The sequence below is a fragment of the Macaca thibetana genome, chromosome 1, assembly GCF_024542745.1.
Source record: "Macaca thibetana thibetana isolate TM-01 chromosome 1, ASM2454274v1, whole genome shotgun sequence".
NCBI classification, from domain to species: Eukaryota; Metazoa; Chordata; class Mammalia; order Primates; family Cercopithecidae; genus Macaca; species Macaca thibetana.
This window is the reverse complement of record NC_065578.1, coordinates 12,171,598-12,192,899: the sequence shown is the minus strand read 5'-3', so window position 1 is coordinate 12,192,899 and position 21,302 is coordinate 12,171,598. Positions and strand designations below refer to the sequence as shown.

General features: G+C 49.0%; 2 protein-coding genes across 2 annotated transcripts in view; both read left to right on the top strand.

Moving 5' to 3' along the window:
- Positions 1 to 8,301, top strand: part of LRRC38 (leucine rich repeat containing 38) — a 43,390-nt gene extending 35,089 nt beyond the window's left edge. Inside the window, exon 2 of the mRNA XM_050788861.1 lies at positions 7,190 to 8,301. Within this exon, the coding sequence (XP_050644818.1) occupies positions 7,190 to 7,443 (254 nt within the window). The 3' untranslated portion in view covers positions 7,444 to 8,301. The remainder of the gene's footprint in view (positions 1 to 7,189) is intronic.
- The window catches only part of DHRS3 (dehydrogenase/reductase 3), a 1,035,619-nt gene that overhangs the window by 609,526 nt on the left and 404,791 nt on the right, over positions 1 to 21,302 (top strand). The gene's annotated exons all lie outside the window — the stretch shown is intronic.

The window sequence follows — 21,302 nt, the reverse complement described above, 5'->3', positions numbered from 1 at the left end:
CAACTACCATCACACTGGGGGCTAGGGCTTCCACATCTGCATTTTGGGGATCTAAATGTTTAGTCCATAATAGCCACCTAATGGCTGGGCCTGGTGGCTCATGCCTTTAATCTCAGAGCTTTGGGAAGCTGAGGTGGGAGGATGGCTGGAGGACAGCAGTTCGAGACCAGCCTGGGTGTATTAGTCTGTTCTCATGCTGCTAATAAAGACATACCTGAGACTGGGTGATTTATAAAGGAAAGAGGTTTAATGGACTCATAGTTCCACATGGCTGGGGAGGCCTCACAATCATGGTGGAAGGCGAATGAGGAGCAAACTCATGTCTTACGTGGTGGCAGGCAAGAGCACAGGTAGAGGGGAACTCCCCTTTATAAAAATGTCATGGTAGTGAGACTTATTCACTACCAGGAGAACAGTCTGAGGGAAACCTACCAACCCCATGATTCAATTGTCTCCACCGTAACAGTTGGGGATTATTATAATTCAAGGTGAGATGTGGGTAAGGACGCAGCCAAACCATATCACTGGGCATATAGCGAGACCCCATCTTTAAAAAAAAATTTAGAAGTCTACACAATAGCTGCATACTTAGTAGAGCATTTCAGTCTAAAGCAGTGATCCTCAACTGAGGTGACTTTGTCCTTCCCAATCCAGGAGACATATAGCAGTGTCTAGAGACAGTTTTTTTTTTTTTTTTTTTTTTTTTTTTGAGACGGAGTTTCGCTCTTGTTATCCAGACTGGAGTGCAGTGGTATGATCTCAGCTCACTGCAGCCTCCACCTCCTGGGTTTAAGCAATTCTCCTGCCTCAGCCTCCCAGGTAGTTGGGATTACAGGCATGTGCCACTATGCCCAGCTAATTTTTGTATTTTTAGTACAGACAGGGTTTCGCCATGTTGGCCAGGGTGGTCTCGAACTCCTGACCTCAGGTGATCCACTCGCCTTGGCCTCCCAAAGTACTAGGATTACAGGCATGAGCCACTGCACCGGGACTGGAGACAGTTTTGATTGTCACACTGGGTGGGGTGTGCTGCTGGCATCTGGTGGGTGGAGGCCAGCAGGGATGCAGCTAAACATCCTACAGGACACAGGACAGGCCCTATGTCAAAAAATGATCCTGTCCCAAATGTCAGTAATGGCCAAGTTGAGAAACCTCGGTCTAACCAAGGGTCCGCTAGGGGAGAAGACGGGACCCTGGAATCTGCCTATGCCAAGTCCAGAGTTGTGCTGTTGGCTTCACAGCCTTTCTAGACAGCTTTTGTAGCAATACCCCCCTCAGCCTTGTGCTGGGCTCTGTCTGCCTGGCAGACTCTCTTTGTCCAACTCTTCGTATTTCTCTGCCCTTTGTGAGCTATGAAAGCTCATCCAGTCAGTGGATCTTATTATGAAAGCTCCACTAAGCACTGCCGTTCCAAAGTCCCCACCCCGGTGGGCTTGTGTGCACCATTTTCCAAACAAGTCCATTTCTTCTAGCCACACAGAAATGTGAGATGACATTTTCTAAAACTGTCACTTTGCAAAGATGCCAAGATGAGTCTCAAGGCACCAGAACTGACTTGGGAAGTCGTGGCTTGCAAAGGTTGGATTTAAATGGCAGGCGCTGTGGGCTTACGTTGTTGGGTTGTGGTTGTTTTCCGGTTGATACCGCTTCCTGAAGATGAGGATTTCTAGAAAATTTCTCCAGCTAAATAATGATCTGTCACTTGTTTGGAGGCTGCAGATAATCTGCTGGCTTTAGAAACTGTCTGTGCTTCACACAGTCTGTTGGTGTCCATCTTATTTATTTTCGTAACGTTTTTGGCTGGGGTGGGCTGTTAGGAGGCAGGTTGATTGCTATTTTTCCATTTTTTCATTGAAGACATCAGTGTCTGAAAAAAAAAAAAAAAAAAGCCCAGTATAACTTTGTTTTAAAGTGCTCCTGTTTTTATTTTTATTTTTGAAAAGATAAATCTCTCCTGTTTTATTCAAATACATTTAAAATTCTCAGAAGTAGGCAGAAGTTTGGCCTCTTTAAGAAAAAGAACCAGTCAAAAACAGTAATCAAGTGTAAATTGAGGAGGCCTGCAGAGCTCTGGTCCAGCTAATTCCTTGGGTATATAAAGCAGACACTGATTCCGGCAAAGAAGGGAACGGCAGAGTCTTGTTGCTAGGCAATGGTTCCCATGGGACAGAAGCATCGATGGGTTGGCTGTAGACTACATAAAAGATGGCGCAGGACAGAAGGAAGGAGGATGCTCAGACACTATTCCTCCATCTTCAGTTTCTTTTCTTTTTTTTTTTTTTTGAGACGGAGTCTTTGCTCTGTCACCCAGGCTGGGGTGCAGTGGCGCGAACTCGGCTCACTACAAGCTCCGCCTCCTGGGTTTACGCCATTCTCCAACCTCAGCCTCCCGAGTAGCTGGGACTACAGGCGCCCGCCACCTCGCCCGGCTAGTTTTTTTTGTACTTTTAGTAGAGACGGGGTTTCACCGTGTTAGCCAGGATGGTCTTGATCTCCTGACCTCGTGATCCGCCCGTCTCGGCCTCCCAAAGTGCTGGGATTACAGGCGTGAGCCACCGCGCCCGGCCCACCATCTTCAGTTTCTGAGATGGAGAAGAAAAGACACACAAACCCCCCCAGGGTGGTTGCAGGCTTGCTGTGTAATTAGCAGGGTTGCTTTTTGCAGGACAGAAGCCTGCTAATTAGCGAGATGTAAAGACATCATTTCAATTTTCACATGATGCTGGAAATGGGTTAAGGGTCAGCTTTTTGAAACCTGGAAGCACTAAAAAAGAGAGTAGGTGAAGGTTTTCCTGAGAGTTGAACGAAGCCAGAGGCACGCCGTGGCTGAAGGCAGTTGAGCTTCATGTCAACATGGCGGCCTTGCATCTCTCTGGCTATTCTCACTGGGAAAAGGGCACCTTGTTAATCAAAGGATAAGAGTAAGCTTCCACAGCCAAATGGCTGAGTTCAAATCCTGGCTTCATCACTGTGAAGCTGTATTGCTAAAGTCAAGCTATGCAAATGCTCTCAGTTTTCTCATTCATGAAATGGGCATAATAACAGTACTTAACCTCATAAGATTGTTGTGAGTAAAAACGTGTGTAGCGATTAGAACAAGATCTGCACATAGTAAGTGCAACATGACCATTAGTTACTACTACTTTATTTTCCTCTCCTCTTCCAGATCAGAAACAAAAGATCTGAGCTCTTTATGCATTCTAATACCATTCATTCTCTTATTACTGAGGTTTGTAAAATCATGGGCATCATTTGAATTTGAACATAGCTTGTATTGTCTATCAGTCAGGATGATTATGCTTGGTAACAAACAGTCTTCAGCAGCTCTGTACCACATAAGCTATTTCTTTGGTTCATGTCCAAGGAGGGCTGGTAATGGGGATGGGGAGGGGTGCTCTGTTCATAATATTTATTCAGAGACCTTAACCATCAGGGGCTTCATCTCAACACATGCTGTGTTTCTCACTTAAGCTAATGCTAAATTATCCTATGTTCACTAAGCTACCCCTGGCTACATTGTGTTCCCCAAATGCTGAGCTCTTTCCTAACATTTTTTTTTTTTTTTTTTTTTTTTTGACACAGAGTCTCACTGTGTTGTCTGGGCTAGAGTGCAGTGTCATGATCATAGCCTCAGTCTTCCAGGCTCAAATGATCCTCCTGCCTCAGCCTCCTGAGTAGCTTGAACTACAGGTGTGTACCACCACACCTGGCTAAATTTTAAATTTTTTGTGGATACAGGGTCTTGCTGTGTTGCCCAGGCTGGTCTCGAACTCCTGAGCTTAAGTGAGTCTCTCATCTTGGCCTCCAAAAGTGCTGGGATTGTACACATGAGCCACCACACCCGGCCTCTTTCCCAGCTTCTTGTCTCTGCCTAGAGTGTTCTTCTCATGGCTGGTTCGTCTCATCCTTTCAACCTTAACTGAAATAATACTTCCTGGCCATCCCTTCCAAAGACAATTATTTGTCCCAGACTTTCTTTATCATTCTACCCTGCTGTTTCATCCTACACATTTTACATATGTCTTGAACTATTCATTTATTGTCTAAAATGTAAGCTGCATAAAGGCTTTGTTTTGTTTCCTGCTGTATCCCCAGGGCCTAGTACATGGCAAATACTCAAAAACATGGGTGGCATAAATGAATGTCTATCTTGTTGAACTAGAATTTACACTCTCTGAGGGGTAGAGGACTTAGTTGCCTTGTATATCACCAACCCCTTGGCCCAGGAAAAGTACAAGTTCAAGCCTGGGCAACATGGTGAAACCCCATCTTCAATACTTCCTTTTTTTTTGAGATGGAGTCTCACTCTGTCACCCAGGCTGGAGTGCAGTGGCGCGATCTCGGCTCACTGCAACCTCCGCCTCCCGGGTTCAAGTGATTCTCGTCCCTCAGCCTCCTGAGTAGCTGGAATTACAGCCACACACCACCATGCCTGGCTAATTTTTGTATTTTTTAGTAGAAACAGGGTTTCACCACGTTGGCCAGGCTGGTCCCGAACTCCTGACCTTAAGTGATCCATCCACCTCGGCCTCCCAAAGTGCTGAGATTACAGGCATGAGCCTCCACACCCAGCCAGTACATCTTATTAAATGAATAAATGAGCATATGGAGAGCCACCTCTCATGGTGCCCAGTTTCTCACCTCTCAGGCAGGTCTCCCTTTTGATTCATATGAGTAGATGAAGGGTACAGAATCCACCTGTCTGTCATTCTCAAAGCTGCCTTCTACCGCACGTGGTGGCCGGTGGGATTCCCTAAAAGCGGTAGTTTAGTGATAAGGGAACCGTCCTCGGGAGGTGTCTCTAAAATGTTATAAGCCCATTATGCTAGGACACCACCAGCTGACTGGCAGCTTCTGTCACTGTCATGTGATGGCAGCCATGGCAAGAAAGCATCACTTTCCTGTGTCCGCATCACCTGCATCCCTGGCGCTTCTCTTCTTGGCTTTCTTGTCCTTTCCCTTCCTTTTGGAGACATAGTGGCTACAGGCCAGGTCTCTGGAGACAGATTGCTTGACTTGTAATCCAGGCTCAGCCACTTACTAGCTGTACAGCTTTGGGCAAGTTACATTCCCACTCTGAGCCTGTTCCCCTGTCTGTAAAATGGGGATGATAATGGAACATACCCCCATGGAGTGGTTGGAAGGATTAAATGAATCGATATAGCCAGGTGCTTAGAGCAGTGCCTGGCCTGTGGTAAGGTCTACGTAGCATGTATATGTTAGTAATTATAAAGTTCTTGCTTAGCACATACTCACTTGTGGTCTTTTTCTAGGCTGGAGGGTTTGAAACATCTTCATAAGTTAGTCAAACACTCTTCAAGTGAACTTGGGAGGACAGTCCTAACATGCAACACACAGTTTTGAAGGGCTCCTCTGAGGCCAGGTGCGGTGGCTCACACCTGTCATTCCAGCACTTTGGGAGGCCGAGGTGGGCAGATCACTTCAGGCCAGGAGTTTGAGACCAGCCTGGCCAACATGGTGAAACTTCATCTCTACTAACAATACAAAAATTAGCTGGGTGTGGTGGCGCACACCTGTGATCCCAGCTACTCGGGAGGCTGAGGCACAAGAATCACTTGAACCCAGGAGGTGGAGGTTGAGGTGAGCCGAGATCATGCCATTGCACTCCAGCCTGGGCAACAGAGCGAGACTCTGTCTCAAAAATAAGTAAGTACATAAATTAAGAAAAAAAAAAAGGGGGCTTCTCTGGTCCTAGTGGAAGTGAGTGTCCTAGAAGTTCCCAAATCCCTTCCCATCCTCCTCTTGACAACTAGAAAATAATGCTTCTTGAAGTGGGCCTCAGGATTCACACAGCATCAGAAACACCTGGTTATTAAAAATGCTTATTAAACATACAGAGTTTGGGGACCCACCCCAGACCTACTGAATCAGATTCCCCATGGGTGGTGCCTCGGAACCTGCATTTTAACAGTCTTTAGGTGACTCCTAAGCACATGGAAGCTTCCTCCAAGCTTCCAAGTACCAAGTACTATTTGAAGGCCACCTTCAGATACATCCTTATGTTCTCCACCCCTGTCAAGGGAAAATCCTTTCGGGGTTGTGGGGTTCCCACAATGCCATGCTAACTCCCCTTTCACTTCCACTCAGAGGACAGTGAAAAGGAGGACAGTATCTAACTTGGAAAATGGCACTACCAAGTGGTGGGTCCATCCGCTAATTGGCACTGACCCATCCCACTGTATCTGCCCCAACCTCCACTCCCTGCTACTAGCCGGGTCTGGATTAGGGTCTACAGAGGTCCTAAACCTGAAACAGATAACGGTGCCCTTCCATCCCCGCACTGAGTAATTCAAAATCAAAAGAGTACTAAACCTGGCTGGGCGCGGTGGCTCAGGCCTGTAATTCCAGCACTTTCGGAGGCCGAGGTGGGTGGATCACCTGAGGTCAGGAGTTCAAGACCAGCCTGGCCAACATGGTGAAACGCTGTCTTTACTAAAAATACTGAAATTAGGTGGGTGGCGCACACCTGTGATCCCAGCTACTCGGGAGGCTGAGGCACAAGAATCACTTGAACCCAGGAGGTGGAGGTTGAGGTGAGCCGAGATCATGCCATTGCACTCCGGCCTGGGCGACAGAGACTCCATCTCATAAAAACAAAACAAAGCAAAACAAAGCAAAACAGAAAGAGGCCGGGCGCGGTGGCTCACACCTGTAATCCCAGAACTTTGGGAGGCCAAGGCGGGCAGATCACAAGGTCAGGAGATTGAGACCATCCTGGCGAATACGGTAAAACTCTGTCTCTACGAAAAATACTAAAAATTAGCCGGTCGTGCCGGCAGGTGCCTGTAGTCCCAGCTACTCGGGAGGCTGAGACGGGAGAATGGCGTGAACCCGGGAGGCAGAGCTTGCAGTGAGGCGAGATCGCGCCACCGCACTCCAGCCTGGGCGACAGAGCCAGACTCCGTCTCAAAAAAAAAAAAAAAAAAAAAAAAAAAAAAAACCCTGAAAATAGGTCAGTGAAGACCAGCACGTTCCAGTTTTTCCCATGGGGATCACTCTAAGGCTTTTTTTTAATAGTTTAAATTCCATTTAAATTAGTCTTTTTCCCCCCTTTATTTTTGGGAGGATGCTTGCATATTGCTAGCTTTGTAAGCACCGGCCTTGTCAACTTTTAGGCAACCTTGAGCTGCAGTCTAAACCCCTCTCTCCTCTGCCTGCCTTTTCTCAGGCCTTGATGAAATCCAGTGCTCCCTGCCCATGGAGAGCAGGAGGATATCCCTGCGCGAGCTGTCGGAGGCCAGCTTCAGCGAGTGTAGGTTCAGCCTGTCACTCACAGACCTCTTCATCATCATCTTCTCCGGCGTGGCTGTGTCCATCGCGGCCATCATCTCCAGCTTCTTCCTGGCCACTGTGGTGCAGTGCTTCCAGAGGTGTGCACCCAACAAAGATGCGGAGGATGAAGACGAGGACGAGGATGAGTGAGCCACCTCCTCCCTCCCGCTCCTTACTCTCCAGCACCGAACCAGAAGCTCTCTCCAAGAAGAGAGGGAAATGCTGCAAATGGAAAAGCACTGGCCACTGTCCGTGAACGGAACAGAGCCTGTTCCGTGTCTTGGCCCCTGGGTACACCTGCTGGGACCACCAATCTCAGAGTTTAGAATCAACAGAGCAGAGAAGCCCAGGAAGGATGGAGGGAATTATTCCTGGAGCATAACCTGCCTCTCAGATTGAGGTGTGTGTTGGGGGAGAGGATGACCCAGTCGGGCTTCATAGCTGATGACTGAAAGCCTCCCCCAGGAGATATGAAGACTGGTAGCTTTTCAATGGCAAAGACGATTTTGCGCCACTCTTCTTCTGACCTGTACTGGGAGATCATGAAGCATCTGCCTTCCTTCAAATTCAAATGATTCAAATTCGGGTCATTCACCACAAGAGCGAGAACTTTGATCTTTATATAATAGGCCTCAGCAACCTTGGGATGTTATACTGAGAACTAATAAACTCGTGTGCAATAGACACAATGTTTATTTCCCCCCAAATTTTATATGTTGAAACCTAATCCCCAATGTGATGGTATTTGGAGGTGGGGCTTTGGGGAGGTGATTAGGTTTAGATGATGTCATGAGGATGGGGCCCAAATGATGGGATTAGTGCCCTCATGAAAGGTGGCCCCAGAGAACTCCTTCACCCCTCCAACACTTGAGGATGCAGCAAGAAATCAGCCGCCCATGAACCGAGAAGCAGGCCCTCACCAGAACCCAACCATGCTGGCACCCAGATCTCAGACTTCCAGCTTCCAGAACTGGGAGAAATAAATAAATATCTGTTGTTTGTAAGCCACTCAATCTCTGGTATTCTGTTATAGTGGCTGAAATGGACCCATGAAGAAGCTAAGAACTGGCCAGAGGGTGTCTGTTGTTAATTTTGGTAAGCTTGTTGGGAAAACTTTGGGTTGACATAACTCAAACCCTGATCTTTATCCTAAGCAGTAGCGACTTGTAGAGGAAGAATTAGTTGCTTTGTACCGTTGTGATGGTCTCTCTGCTCAGCATCATTTTTCCTTCTGAAGTACAGACAGGTTGTTCTCCATCACCCGCTTCCTGAGTCCCTTCCCAGCTACTCTCTATGTTAGCACAGTTCTGGACTCATCATCTCCAGATCTTTGGGTAAACTTGCCTGGAGGCCAGTATTCCACGCAGCATGTTGCATTGGATCAACCAAATGGTTAAAAAAACAAACAAAACAAAACAAAACACTGGGACTTAGCCTCTGAAAAACTCCCATCAGTGGCCCTTAGGGTGTATGTGACGTTGCTTTGGTGCCCAGGCTACGACAGGCAGTGTTTTCCAGGATGTGGAATGCAGCACTTTGGTTCAGAGACAATACGAAACAAACAAGTCTTACGCCCCAGTGCGCTAATACAAGATAGCTTGTGTTAGCAGCATTGGATGAGGCTGGGGGCTAAGACTTGGATGAGGGGCTCACACCAACTCTCGAGATATTTTTGAGAATCATTTCTCCATTGTTTCCTATCATATGTTCCTGTTTCTTTCCTCCATTGCTCCCTTCCATCTTTGCCCTCATAAATAGCTATTGAGTGCTTGCTAAGTGCCAGGTACTGGTGCAGGCACTGTGGCTATGCATTGGATAGGAAACACAGGTTCCCTGCTCTCTTGTGCTTTACATTCTTATGGGTAGAACACACACACACACACAAAATAAAACCAGGGAAACAAAACTACCATTGCAAGTAAAGTATCATGAAGGAAATAAACGAGGTCCGTTGACAGAGAGTCACTGGGAGAAGACACTCCAGCGGAGGCAGTGGGGTGTGTTAGGGTTCTCCAGAGAAACAGAACCAACAGCAGACAGACAGAGATTTATTGTAAGGAATTGGCTCAGGAGATGATGGAGGCTGAGAAGTCCATGATCTGCAGTTGGTGAGCTGGAGACAGGAGAGCTGATGGTGTAGTCCCAGGCCAAGGGAAGGAGAAGACTCAGCTCAGCAGTCAGGTAGAAAAACAGTGGATTCTTCCTTCCTCCACCTTTTTGTTGTATTCAGGCCCTTATTGGATTAGATGAGATCTGCTTTACTCAGTCCACCTGTTCAAATGTTAATCCCATCCAAAAACACACAGACACACTTGGAAATAGTTTAACCAAATATCTGGGCACCCCATGGCCCAGTCAGGTTGACACAAAATTAACCATCACATCGTAGAAGGCCTATGATTGGGTGGCTTTTGGGCTGAGTCCTGCTTCCCCCTTCTCCCGCCTCGTAACCTCCTCCCTTCTTGCCTACTCTCCCACTCTCTTTCTCCACTCTTCTCCCCTTCGGCCTAGAGGAGACTCTGGGTCACCCCTCTGCTCCCCAGCATTGCAGTCTCCAGTGGAAGAGACCCCTGACTCAGGAGGGCTACCTTCTCACAGAGACCCTGGGCCAGCGGAGAAGTGAGTGGCATCTTCCAGAACTCCATGGTAACCTCAGCTCCTGTGAGAGCCCCATCTATGGTCTGTGACCCTCGGTGCACATACTGCTCCCCCTAGGAGTTTTAGATGCAAGACACATAATCTAAAGTCAGCACCTCCCCAGCCTGGCCACAGATTCAGCTGAGATCTACGTGGGGTTGGAATTGCTGCCGTGGCCTGCTCCCTACCCCAGGAGCACCACTACTGAGACTCAAAGGCCTGAACCCAACTGGGTTTTGGCCCCCGCCAAGGTCATAATATGTACCTCCAAGAGTCCTGGGGACGTGGTACCCTAAGCTGGGGAAATAGCACTAGACCCTTGTTCTAGTAGGTTCTAGTGAATGAATTCCCATGTAATGAGTCTGCTTTATTCCTTCTGTCTGCCTCAGGTGATTCATGCTGGTCAGCAGGTTCAGCTGTTTCCTTAGAAGGCACGAACCCTGCGTGGCACAGGGGCCAGGGTTCCTTCACAGAATAAACGAGTGAGCAGGGGAGGGGCAGTCATTTCTGCTGGCTGTACCAAAGAATTTTGGAGTGAACGTGATTCTTGGGAAGAAGAGAAGCTTTAAAAGATGTCCAGTTAAAACGGTCCTTTACTGCCTGCATATAACATTTTTATAAAACATTGAGAATACGGGGGACCTGGGAGTGGGGAGGATGTGCAGTCAGGCCCAAGAAAATAAACTGACCAGGAGCCACAGCTCAACTGGGGAAATGCCTTTTGAGACGTGACACTGCACAAACAATAGGCAATGATTTAGAGCTCTCTGACTCACCATTGGGCCTCAAGTTATTGCCGTTATTAACAGCGACAAGGCTACACACCAGTTTAGGGTCTCCCACATCTCCAAAGGTGTCATTTGGGTCTCCGCTCAAACATCACTTCCTCAGTGTCAGCCTTATCACACCACCCTGTATTATTTTCTGCACAGCTCATACCGCGATCTCATCTATGTGTGTGTGCACGTGTTTATTGTTTTCCTTCCTGGACTAGAACTTGAACTCCCCAAGGGCAGACTTGGGCAGCTCATGTGCCCAGCATTTAGAACCATGCCCAGCATGGTCGGGTGTGGTGGCTCACGCCTGTAATCCCAGCACTTCGGGAGGCTGAGGCGGGCGGATCATGAGGTCAGGAGATTGAGACCATCCTGGCCAACATGGTGAAACCCCATCTCTAGTAAAAATACAAAAATTAGCTGGGTGTGGTGGCTCATGCCTGTAATCCCAGCTACTCAGGAGGCTGAGGCAGGAGAATTGCTTGAACCCAGGGGGCGGAGGTTGCAGTGAGCCGAGATCGTGCCACTGCACTCCAGCCTGGGTGACAGAGCGAGACTCTGTCTCAAAAAAAAAAAAAAAAAAAAAAAAAAAAGAACCATACCCGGCAGTGGGACAGCCAGCATAGGTATTGGTTGAAAGAGCAAGCAAATGGTTTGCCACACTAGCTACCCCACAAACCTGAGGTCTATGTACACATCCTTACAACTCCAGGTAAGAACCACTATCATCCCAGTTTTGTAGATAAGGAAACTGAGGCTCAGAGAAAGTAGGTAGATTACAGGAAGCAACTGAGCCCAAAAAGACTTGTGGCTATTGGACTCCAAAGCCTGTGCTCTTGGTTCTGCTCATAGTTCATGTGTATTAGAGGCATTCTCTGTATGAGATGCTGGACCAAGCCTTTATGCGGATTTCCTCCTGTAAACCACTCAGATTGTATGAGGCAGGTACCATTACTACCTAGTCTTTACGATTCCATCATTTCCATTTTGCCATTGAGAGAGCTGGTTTGGGTCTGGGAGTAACTTGCCGGGGGGATGCAGTCTGTCACTGACAGAGTGGGATTTGGCCACAGGTGCTCTGACCCCTGCATGCACTGCCTCTCTTAGCCACCTGCATTCCCTTCTTAGGTCAGCAGGTGCAGGCCTGGCAAGAGCAGCGTGGAGGGACATGTTTCTTGAGGCTGCATGCTGAGCTTCTGGAAAAGCAGCCTGCAGTTGCCATATGCACCCAAGATGACTTTATTCCAAGCCTCAAATCCAACATCTCAGATCCCCCCAGTGAAGAGTCAAAACCACCAAAATGTCTTACTGTCTTGCTCTCAAGACCTTATGACTAGAGGATTCCAACATCACAATCAAATTCATCAGTAATGAATGCTATGATGACAGCAGATACCACTAGTACAGCCCTTGGACCTGGGCAAGAGGGGCGCTATCTTGGGTCCAGTGCTTTAGGGGGCCCTGCTCCAGTCCTCCTCCAGGCTTTAGGGGGCCTGGCTCCAGTCCTCCTCCAGGCTTTAGGGGGCCCTGCTCCAGTCCTCCAACTGTGCTCTTCCCTAGGGAGGAAGGAATCCATGGCCACCCACACATGTCCCTTTCTAGAACATTTTCTGGGTACTTGGGGCCCCCGATTTCTGGCAAAAACGATTGCAAGCTTAGATGTGGGCATCTTCCCAGCATCCCTGCTTTAGAGCAGGCTGAGTGGTCACACAAGATGGTGGCGGGGAATGTGAATAGAGGTTGGATGTGAGGGTGGGATGTCCACACAGGTGTGCATAGACCCCTAAGGTGCAGGATGGAGCTGGGGGTGGGAAGAGAAAGGGAGCAGGTTCCAATCAGCTCGGCTGTCCCCACAATGCCGTATTCTGCAGCAGATTTCCAATAATATAATAATTTACCATCTAAACCTAGTCTTCAAAGTCATTAAGAAGTTACTTATGGCCGGGCACGGTGGCTCAAGCCTGTAATCCCAGCACTTTGGGAGGCCGAGACGGGCGGATCACGAGGTCAGGAGATCGAGAGACGGTCCCGGCTAACACGGTGAAACCCCGTCTCTACTAAAAAATACAAAAAAACTAGCCGGGCGAGGTGGCGGGCGCCTGTAGTCCCAGCTACTCGGGAGGCTGAGGCAGGAGAACGGCGTAAACCCGGGAGGCGGAGCTTGCAGTGAGCTGAGATCCGGCCACTGCACTCCAGCCTGGGTGACAGAGCAAGACTCCGTCTCAAAAAAAAAAAAAAAAAAAAAGAAGTTACTTATGTTGGCTGGGCATGATGGCTCATGCCTGTAATCCCAGCACTTTGAGAGGCCGAGGTGGGCGAATCACCTGAGATCAGGAGTTTGAGACCAGCTTGACCAACATGGAGAAACCCCATCTCTACTAAAAATACAAAATTTGCTGGGCGTGGTGGTGCATGCCTATAATCCTAGCTACTTGGGAGGCTAAGGCAAGAGAATCACTTGAACCTGGGAGGCAGAGGTTGCTGTGAGCCAAGATCGCACCATTGAACACCAGGCTAGGCAACAAGAGTGAAAAAAAAAAAAAAAAAAAAAAAGGTACTTTTGTCAAGGTAACTGGATAGAACATTTTTTAAAAATTTATTTTTATTTTTTGAGACAGAGTCTCACTCTGTCACCCAGGCAGGAGTGCAGTGGCTCACTCCTTGGCTCACTGCAAGCTCTGCCTCCCAGGTTCACACCATTCTCCTGCCTCAGCCTTCAGAGTAGCTGGGACTACTGGTGCCCACCACCACGCCCGGCTAATTTTTTTGTATTTTTAGTAGAGACGGGGTTTCACTGTGTTAGCCAGGATGGTCTCGATCTGCTGACCTCGTGATCCGCCCACCTCGGCCTCCCAAAAGTGCTGGGATTATAGGCGTGAGCCACCGCGCCCGGCCAGAACATTTTTTTTTGCAGTTTATGTGTATTTGTGACTTGTAAATATTTAGATATCAGCATCTGGAGGGCATTTGCACTCTTGTCCTGGCTTCACAGATGTTCCAGGTGACTCTGGGTACCACAGCAGGGACCAAGGGGGTGGCCACACGCCCTGGCTCTGGCCCCAGGATGCAGTAACACTTCAACCTTGCAATGCTGGTCCAAACTAGGCTTTATCCTGGAAGAGGGACTAAGAAATGCATGTGCGCAGACTGCTTTCCCTGGTGACAGACAAGGGTTTGCATGGAACATCCATGCTGCTGTTGCCACTGCCCTCCTTTCACCCTCCCTCTCCTCCCCAGTGTCCCTACAGGCTCAGATGCTCAAAGTGACAGGCACCAATCTTAGGTGCAGTCACTGGCTGGGGGCAGGTGGTTTTCCAACTCTGTTACATTTAACTGGACCCAGAGCACATCCAGGCTCTGAGTCTCATTAATATCCTGCTACCGCTCAGAGCCAGCCACCAGCCCTGTGCCTTGGCCATAAACTTCTTTTTAGTGGCCTCTAGCGGCCTTGAGTGTTAAGTAATTTATTATTTGCAAAGTGGTCTATTCAAACACCTCTATGGTGAAACCTTCCCAAAGCAAACCTCTGTGGGTTTCATTTGCCCGCAATCCACAAGGTATCTTTTTGTTCTTTAAGTCCCCAGACCAATAAACACACATGCAAACTTTACATTGTTTTTCATGGAAAAGATTTTTTTTTTTTTTTAATAAAAAGGAGCAGTGTTCTCTACTGTTTGCAAATGCAATCTATTTTTTTTTTATAAACATAACTTTCCAGGGTGCAAATGAGTTATTATATTTTGGCTGGAAAAAAAATACAAGGTACTTTTAGGGTAAAACTTTATACCCACATTCAGGACCAGTAGTCATGAACTCATTTGCTCTCTGTAGTTCCACTGAACCCAAGCTGGGAGTTGGTTTTCCGAGAATCATTCTCTCAGAGTTTGACACTCAGCACAGAGCTCTCATCCCTGTCTGAGTCTCTGATTGTGAATAACCACAGCAGGAAGCAATCGCCTGTTAACTGGTCTCCTACAGAGCCCTTCAGTGGAGCGTCCCCTCTATCCTCACAGCCGAGTGGCCTTGGACATGCTATGGATTCTCTTAGGGCCACAGGTCCTCCTCTGGTAAACAGTCACACTGATTGCTTGGCAGTCAGTGAGAGCACAATGAGGTAATGAGAGGGACTTCCCTGCAAACGTGGGTTCCCTTCTCTCCTCCTCCAGAATCCTGGTGGTGCCTCCTTGAGGATTCACAGGTGGATGGAAGAGGATGCAGTGGCAAGAGGACCCTAGCCTCAGAGCCCAATTCCCAGCATCAGATAACAGAACGGAGAGCCAGCAGCCTGAAGACCTTAGTTCTCATTTGTACTGTTTCATAATTAGTCCCCAGGCCCCCCTGCTGTTGGCTTAATGACCCAGCTGCACTTCAGTGCTTGAGAATCTGCATAAATGTCAGAGGCGGCTTTTACACATGTGACCCACACGCCCCAGAGTCCACTCACCTGGGCATACAAATGAGGCCATATGAATGTCCAAATTATGCTGTCCTGGTCATTCAACCACCTGAACGCAAGATTTCACCCCAGTGAAAGCACACCTTCCCACGCTCCACGCTCCAGCCCGTGGGCACTAAGGACTTCTGGGGATGGGGAAGCTTTCCTGGGCTTGAAGCCAAGCCTCACTCGTGTGCAGGGTACCTGCTGAGAGCTCACCCTTACCCTGGGGCAGTATGGCCTCCACCGGCCCTCTTGGGGTCCCCTTCCTGAAACTGTCCACCCTGCCCAGGTATTTATTTATTTATTTATTTTTGAGGCGGAGTCTTGCTCTGTTGCCCAGCCTGCAGTGCAATGGTACAATCTCGGCTCACTACAACCTCTGCCTCCCGGGTTCAAGCGATTCTCCTGCCTCAGCCTCCCCAGTAGCTGGGATTACAGGCATGCGCCATCACACCTGCCTCATTTTTATATTTTTAGTAGAGACGGGGTTTCACCATGTGGGCCAGGCTGTTCCCAAACTCCTGACCTCAGGTGATCCACCTGCCTTGGCCTCCCAAAGTGCTGGGATTACAAGCGTGAGCCACAGCACCTGGCCCCTGCCCAGGTGTTTAATCCCAAACTGCCAATCCCTGGAGGTGCCCTCATAGAATGAGCTTCCTTTTGGTTCGTACTCACCCCACAGGACCACAGTGTTTCTCCTGGAAACAGGGACAGTGTCCCCTCCGCGAGGTCAGCCCTACTCCCTAGGCCAACCTCAGGGCCAGATTTCCTCCTATCACCCCAGTTTCCCCATCGCTCCAGTCTCTTCTCTGGACATCAAAACCTCCCTTTCATCAGCCTCCTCCACTCAGGTTAATCAATGTAAGAAATGAGGTTCCCCGGGGCAGGGAAGATCCTGAAGCCACAGCAGCCGGCCAGCTTCCTAACTCCAGAGCAGGCTCAGGTGGGACAGTGCATGGCTGTGAGCCTGCACCTCTGCTCCTTCCTGATCGTCAGGGAGGCTGCAGGGTTCTTTCCGCTGGTGACCAGAAAGCCGTGCACTCCACACATCCTTAGGAGCTGCTGCCTGAAACGGCGAGGAACGCAGGGACTGGGGCACCACGGGACATCTCCCCTCCTCCCCATGGAATCCTCTGTCCCCAGAGATGCCCTAGACTGTGAGCTCCATGAGGTCAGGACTAATGGATGTCACTCCTCAGTAAATACCAAGCCTTGATGCAGGCTTGGCAGACAGGAACCCTCGATTAGAGCATGAACTGAGGAACACGGACGCAGCTCCTAACCTGCAGAGGGCCATACCGTGTGGCGTGCCTTAAGGAAGTAAGTCCAAGGTGGGTTGAGGAGGCATGGCAGAGTCCAAGCTGGGGCCCAAGCTAGAGTTGATTGCAGTTGATCTTTTCAGAAACCCACAACGATTGAAGTGGTTCTAATAGAATATTTGGAAGTAGTGTTACCCAAGTATTAGAATAGCAGAGTAACAAAATATTCAAGCCGAATATCAGAGTATTCACATTCCACTTGAGTATTTAGGGGGCAGCTGAGCTGGGCCCTTAGGTTCTGTAGTGCTGTCATGAGAGGTCCCAGACTTTGCCAGCCTGCCCTGTCCCTGTCCCCATCACTCATGTCCTTCAGCCGTGTCCTCCTTCGGTTTCTGACCCAGGCCTAGTTTGCTCCAGCCAGAGGGTCCTGGTACCTGGACATCCCCTTGCATGGGATGCTTTCCCCAGAGATCTTTGCTCCTTCTAGGCCTCCAGGTCACTGTCTTGGCTTGGAGAGGCCTTCCCTGCCCGTCCCTGCCAAAGAAATCCTCACTTGTTGCCACTCTCTGTAATGGTTAATTTTAGGTGTCAACTTGGCTGGATGAAGGGCTACCCTGGTAGCTGGTCAAGCATTACTTCTGGGCGGGCCTGTGGGTGTTTCCAGAGAGACTGGCATTCGAGTGAGTGGGCTGAGTAAGGAAGACCAGCCCTCAGCCAGGGTGGGCAGCCACCATCCGATCGATTGAGGGCTGGGACGTAACAAAAAGCCAGAGAAAAGGCAAATTCACTCCTCCCTCTGGCTTCTGAAGCTAAGATGCTTTTTTTTTTTTAATCTTGCTCTGTCGCCCAGGCTAGAGTGCAGTGGCGCAATCTCAGCTCACTGCAAGCTCCGCCTCCTGGGTTCACACCATTCTCCTGCCTCAGCCTCCCAAGGAGCTGGGACTACTTGGACTACTGGGACTAGGCGCCCATCACCACGCCCTGCTAATTTTTTGTATTTTTTATTAGAGACAGGATTTCACCGTGTTAGCCAGGATGGTCTCGATCTCCTGACCTCATGATCTGCCTGCCTCGGCCTCCCAAAGTGCTGGGATTACAGGTGTGAGCCACCACGCCCGGCCGCTAGGATGCCTTCTTATCCTACTCTTAGATATCAGAACTCCAGGTCTCTGGCCTTTGGACTCCAGGACTTGCACCAGTGACCCTCAGGTTCTCAGGCCTTTGAACCTGGACTGAGCCACAGTATCAGCTTGCCTGGCTCTCCAGCCTGCAAACAGTCTACTGTGGGACTCTTCAGTCTCTTTACTCCCATGAGCCAATTCTCCTAAAAATCTCTCTCTCTCTCTATCTATCCATCCATCCGTCAGTCATCTATCATTTATCTATCATCATTCTATCATCTATTATCTGTCCATCCATCTATCCATCATCTGTTATCTATCATCTGTTTATTGTCTATCACCTATTGTCTGTCTGTCTGTCTATCTATCTATCTATCTATCTATCTATCTATCTATCATCTAACATCATCATCATCATCATCTATTTACCTATCCGATTGGTTCTGTTTCTCTGGAGAACCCTAATACACCCTCTAATGCATTGTCACCCCTGTTTGTCTTTACAGCATTCACGACTGTGTGGGCTTCGTGGGTTTTGATTGCTTGCTTGTATACTGTTTTCCCTTGCTAGATTATAAACCTCAAGAGCAAAGTCCATGCCTGTCTTGCTTACTCTGTATGCCCAGAGCCTAGACCTGCCTTGAACTTGGCAGGAGCCTGATTAATATTTGTGAAGTGGATGGTGAGTGCGTGGATGAATGGATGGATGGGTAGGTGACTGACCTGTGGATGGGTGGGTGGGTGGATGAGTGGGTGGGTAGATAGATGGGTGAATGGGTAGATGGGTAAGTCATAAATGTCCTATCCTTTCCAAAGATGTGAAAGCCACACATAATGTGTAAGAAATATGACCAAGGAAGGATTTACAAGACTCATACTGAGCTCATTAAAGAAAAATTCCTCTTCTTCATCTTCCCTGGGGCACAGTTCTGAACCCAGGGCTGTAGCAACAGCAGGAGCCATTTGTGGTGTTTCCTTTCTTAGCAGTTGCCTATTCCTGTTGTACCTCGGGCTGCTGGTTATAGACACAAACCCCAGACTTCACAGCCTGCCTTTCCTGTGAGAGGCTGGGGGAATAAGCCCCTCAGTTGGATCACCATGTCTGGTCAGGCTGCCCTCTCCTTTCTGAGCCCTCCCGCTCCTTGGCACTGCCAGCCTTGGCATCGGTGGCTGGGTACTGAGTGATTTCCATTTGTGACCATCTGACCTCTAATTACTTCTGTTAATTACTTGGACAGGCTTTCTGTGCCAAAAGGGCTTAAAACCCAGGGACAGCGGGAAGCGGATGTCCTTCATCTGTCCTTGTCCGCCACCTGTCCCTGGAGGAAGGAGGCGGTACACGGTGCAGGTTATTCAATTTCCCAACGATCTGTTCTCTCTCAGATTCTGAGCCATGACTGAGGTCCGTCTGTCATTCTGATAGGTTCCCTTGAAGAGCTTATTCTTTGACTAATCCTGAATCTTCTGGTGACTGATTGCCTGATGGGGGAAACAAGTGTGAGAGCAGGAGAAGGAGGGAGGGGGGATGCGCCTTGTCATCTGTGCCCTGCGGAATTAACCACTTCTGTTGTTTTGGGGTCCCCTCTCTGGTTCTTACATCCAAGGAAAGGCCAGCGTGGAGCAACCCAGCCCACGGTACAGAAGTTCAAGCGTGGCATAAAAACCTACAGCTTCCACTACCAGGCACAGTGGCTCACGCCTGTAATCCCAGCATTTTGGGGGGCGGAGGCTGGCAGATCACTTGAGGTCAGGCGTTCGAGACCAGCCTGGCCAACGTGGCAAAACCCTGTCTCTACTAAAAATACAAAAATTAGCTGGGTGTGGTGGCACACGCCAGCTACTCAGGAGGCTGAGGCAGGAGAATTGCTTAAACCCAGGAGGCAGAGGCTACAGTGAGCTGCAATCATGCCACTCGGGAGGTTGCGACAGGAGAATTGCTTGAACCCAGGAGACGGAGATTGCAGTGAGCCAAGATTGCCCCGCTGTACTCCAGCCTGGGCGACACAGCGAGACTCTCTCAAAAAACAAAACAAAACAAAACAAACACCCACAGCTCCCACTGCCCCTCAAACCATCACCTGATGCCCGTGGTACCTGTCCCCAGCCCTCCAGTGCTTCAAGGGAGGGTGTAACAGGCACCCATGTTATTTGAGTCTTCACTTTCCCCCCATTTCCCCTATTTGTCCTGGCTAAATCCTCCTTATCCTAGATGCTTCTGACTTGAGACTCATTCATTCATTCATTCATTTGTGATTTATTAAGTATTAACCCATGCAAGGGACTGGTCACAGAGCAGCAAACAGGACACACAGTTTCTAACCACAAGCATCTTTCTATCAGAGAAGACAAATAAACAAGCGCTCGCAACAAATGTAATGAGTTTCGATAGGAAACATGGGCTGCTTGGGGAGCCTAGAACTGGGACCATCTCAGGGTCAGGGATCAGGAAAAGGCTTCCTGGCAAGAACTGCAGAACTCTCAGCACGTAACTCTATCCAAACACCTGCACTCAGAGACAGCTGAACTCCAGCATGACGCCAGTATCTCCTTGAGATGCCTGCCTAGGAAAGCCCAGGGCTGCCAGTCCAGCAACTGACATAGGACCTGGTCTCCCTTTCTTAGAGCATTTACTGAAAGGGGCTAATGATAAACTCTTTTTTTTTGTCCCTTTGAGATGCATTTGTATCTCCTGCAACTCAGAAGTGTCTTTCTCCAGGACTTAACAGCCACTTCTTGAAATGTAATCAGGAAGGATGGCACCTCCAATTCTCAGACCCTGTAGGAATTAGAATCCTGACTTTAGTCATTGCCAGCCTGAAGACACTGGCCTCGTCACATTCACATCGAGCAACCTTTTGTGATTTTTCACTTCTAGGCTCTACTAAGCCCATCTTTCCAAACTCCCTCACTCTGCCTTCGGAACACCCAGTTCCCTCCGCACAAATCAGGATGGAGCTCAGCCCTTTCGGCCACTGTTTGGATATCATCTATTTTCACTGCTTTAACTCACACCTGGCTTTGTTTCTCTTTGGTGCTGTGGGAGGGGCATTCTGTCTGAAGCTGGAAAGCTGGGCAGCAGTTAGTCCGGCTTCGTGGGTGAGTGTGAGGCACAGAGGCAGGGCAAGCAAGAATATTCCAAATAGAGAATAAGGGAGAAGTCAAAAGAGACTTGGACAAGCTGGAGTCAGAAAGGGGAGGAGGTCTTTGGTCCACCCTATCGGCGCAAGGCCGTCCTAGCTCTTTTTATCCCCAGTGACCGCCTCTCACCGAGGTGTCAGGAGCCTTTGGCCTCACTGGAGCTGCTCCCAACCCATCCAGCCTCCTTCCCTCTTCCCGATCAGCTCTACCCAGTAGGCTCTCAGCCAGCCCTGCCCTGTCCCTGTCCCTAACAGAGTTAGGCTGGGCACGATGGGTCACACCTGTCATCCCAGAACTTTGGAAAGCTGAGCTGGGTGGACTGCTTGAGCTTAGGAGTTTGAGACCAGCCTGGGCAACATGGCAAAACCCCATCTCTACAAAAAATACCAAATTTAGCTGGGTATGGTGGCATGCGCCCATCCCAGTTATTCGGGAGGGTGAGGTGGGAGGATGGCTTGAGCCCAGGAGGTTGAAGCTGCAATGAACCATGATCGTGCCCCTGCGCACCAGCCTGGGCAATGGAGCAAGACACTGTCTCAACCAACCAACCAACCAACCAACCAACCAAAAACCATTCCTTTGGAGCACTAGGAAGAGTAAAAAAACTCCAAATCTAGTTATGATTCACATACCATAAAGT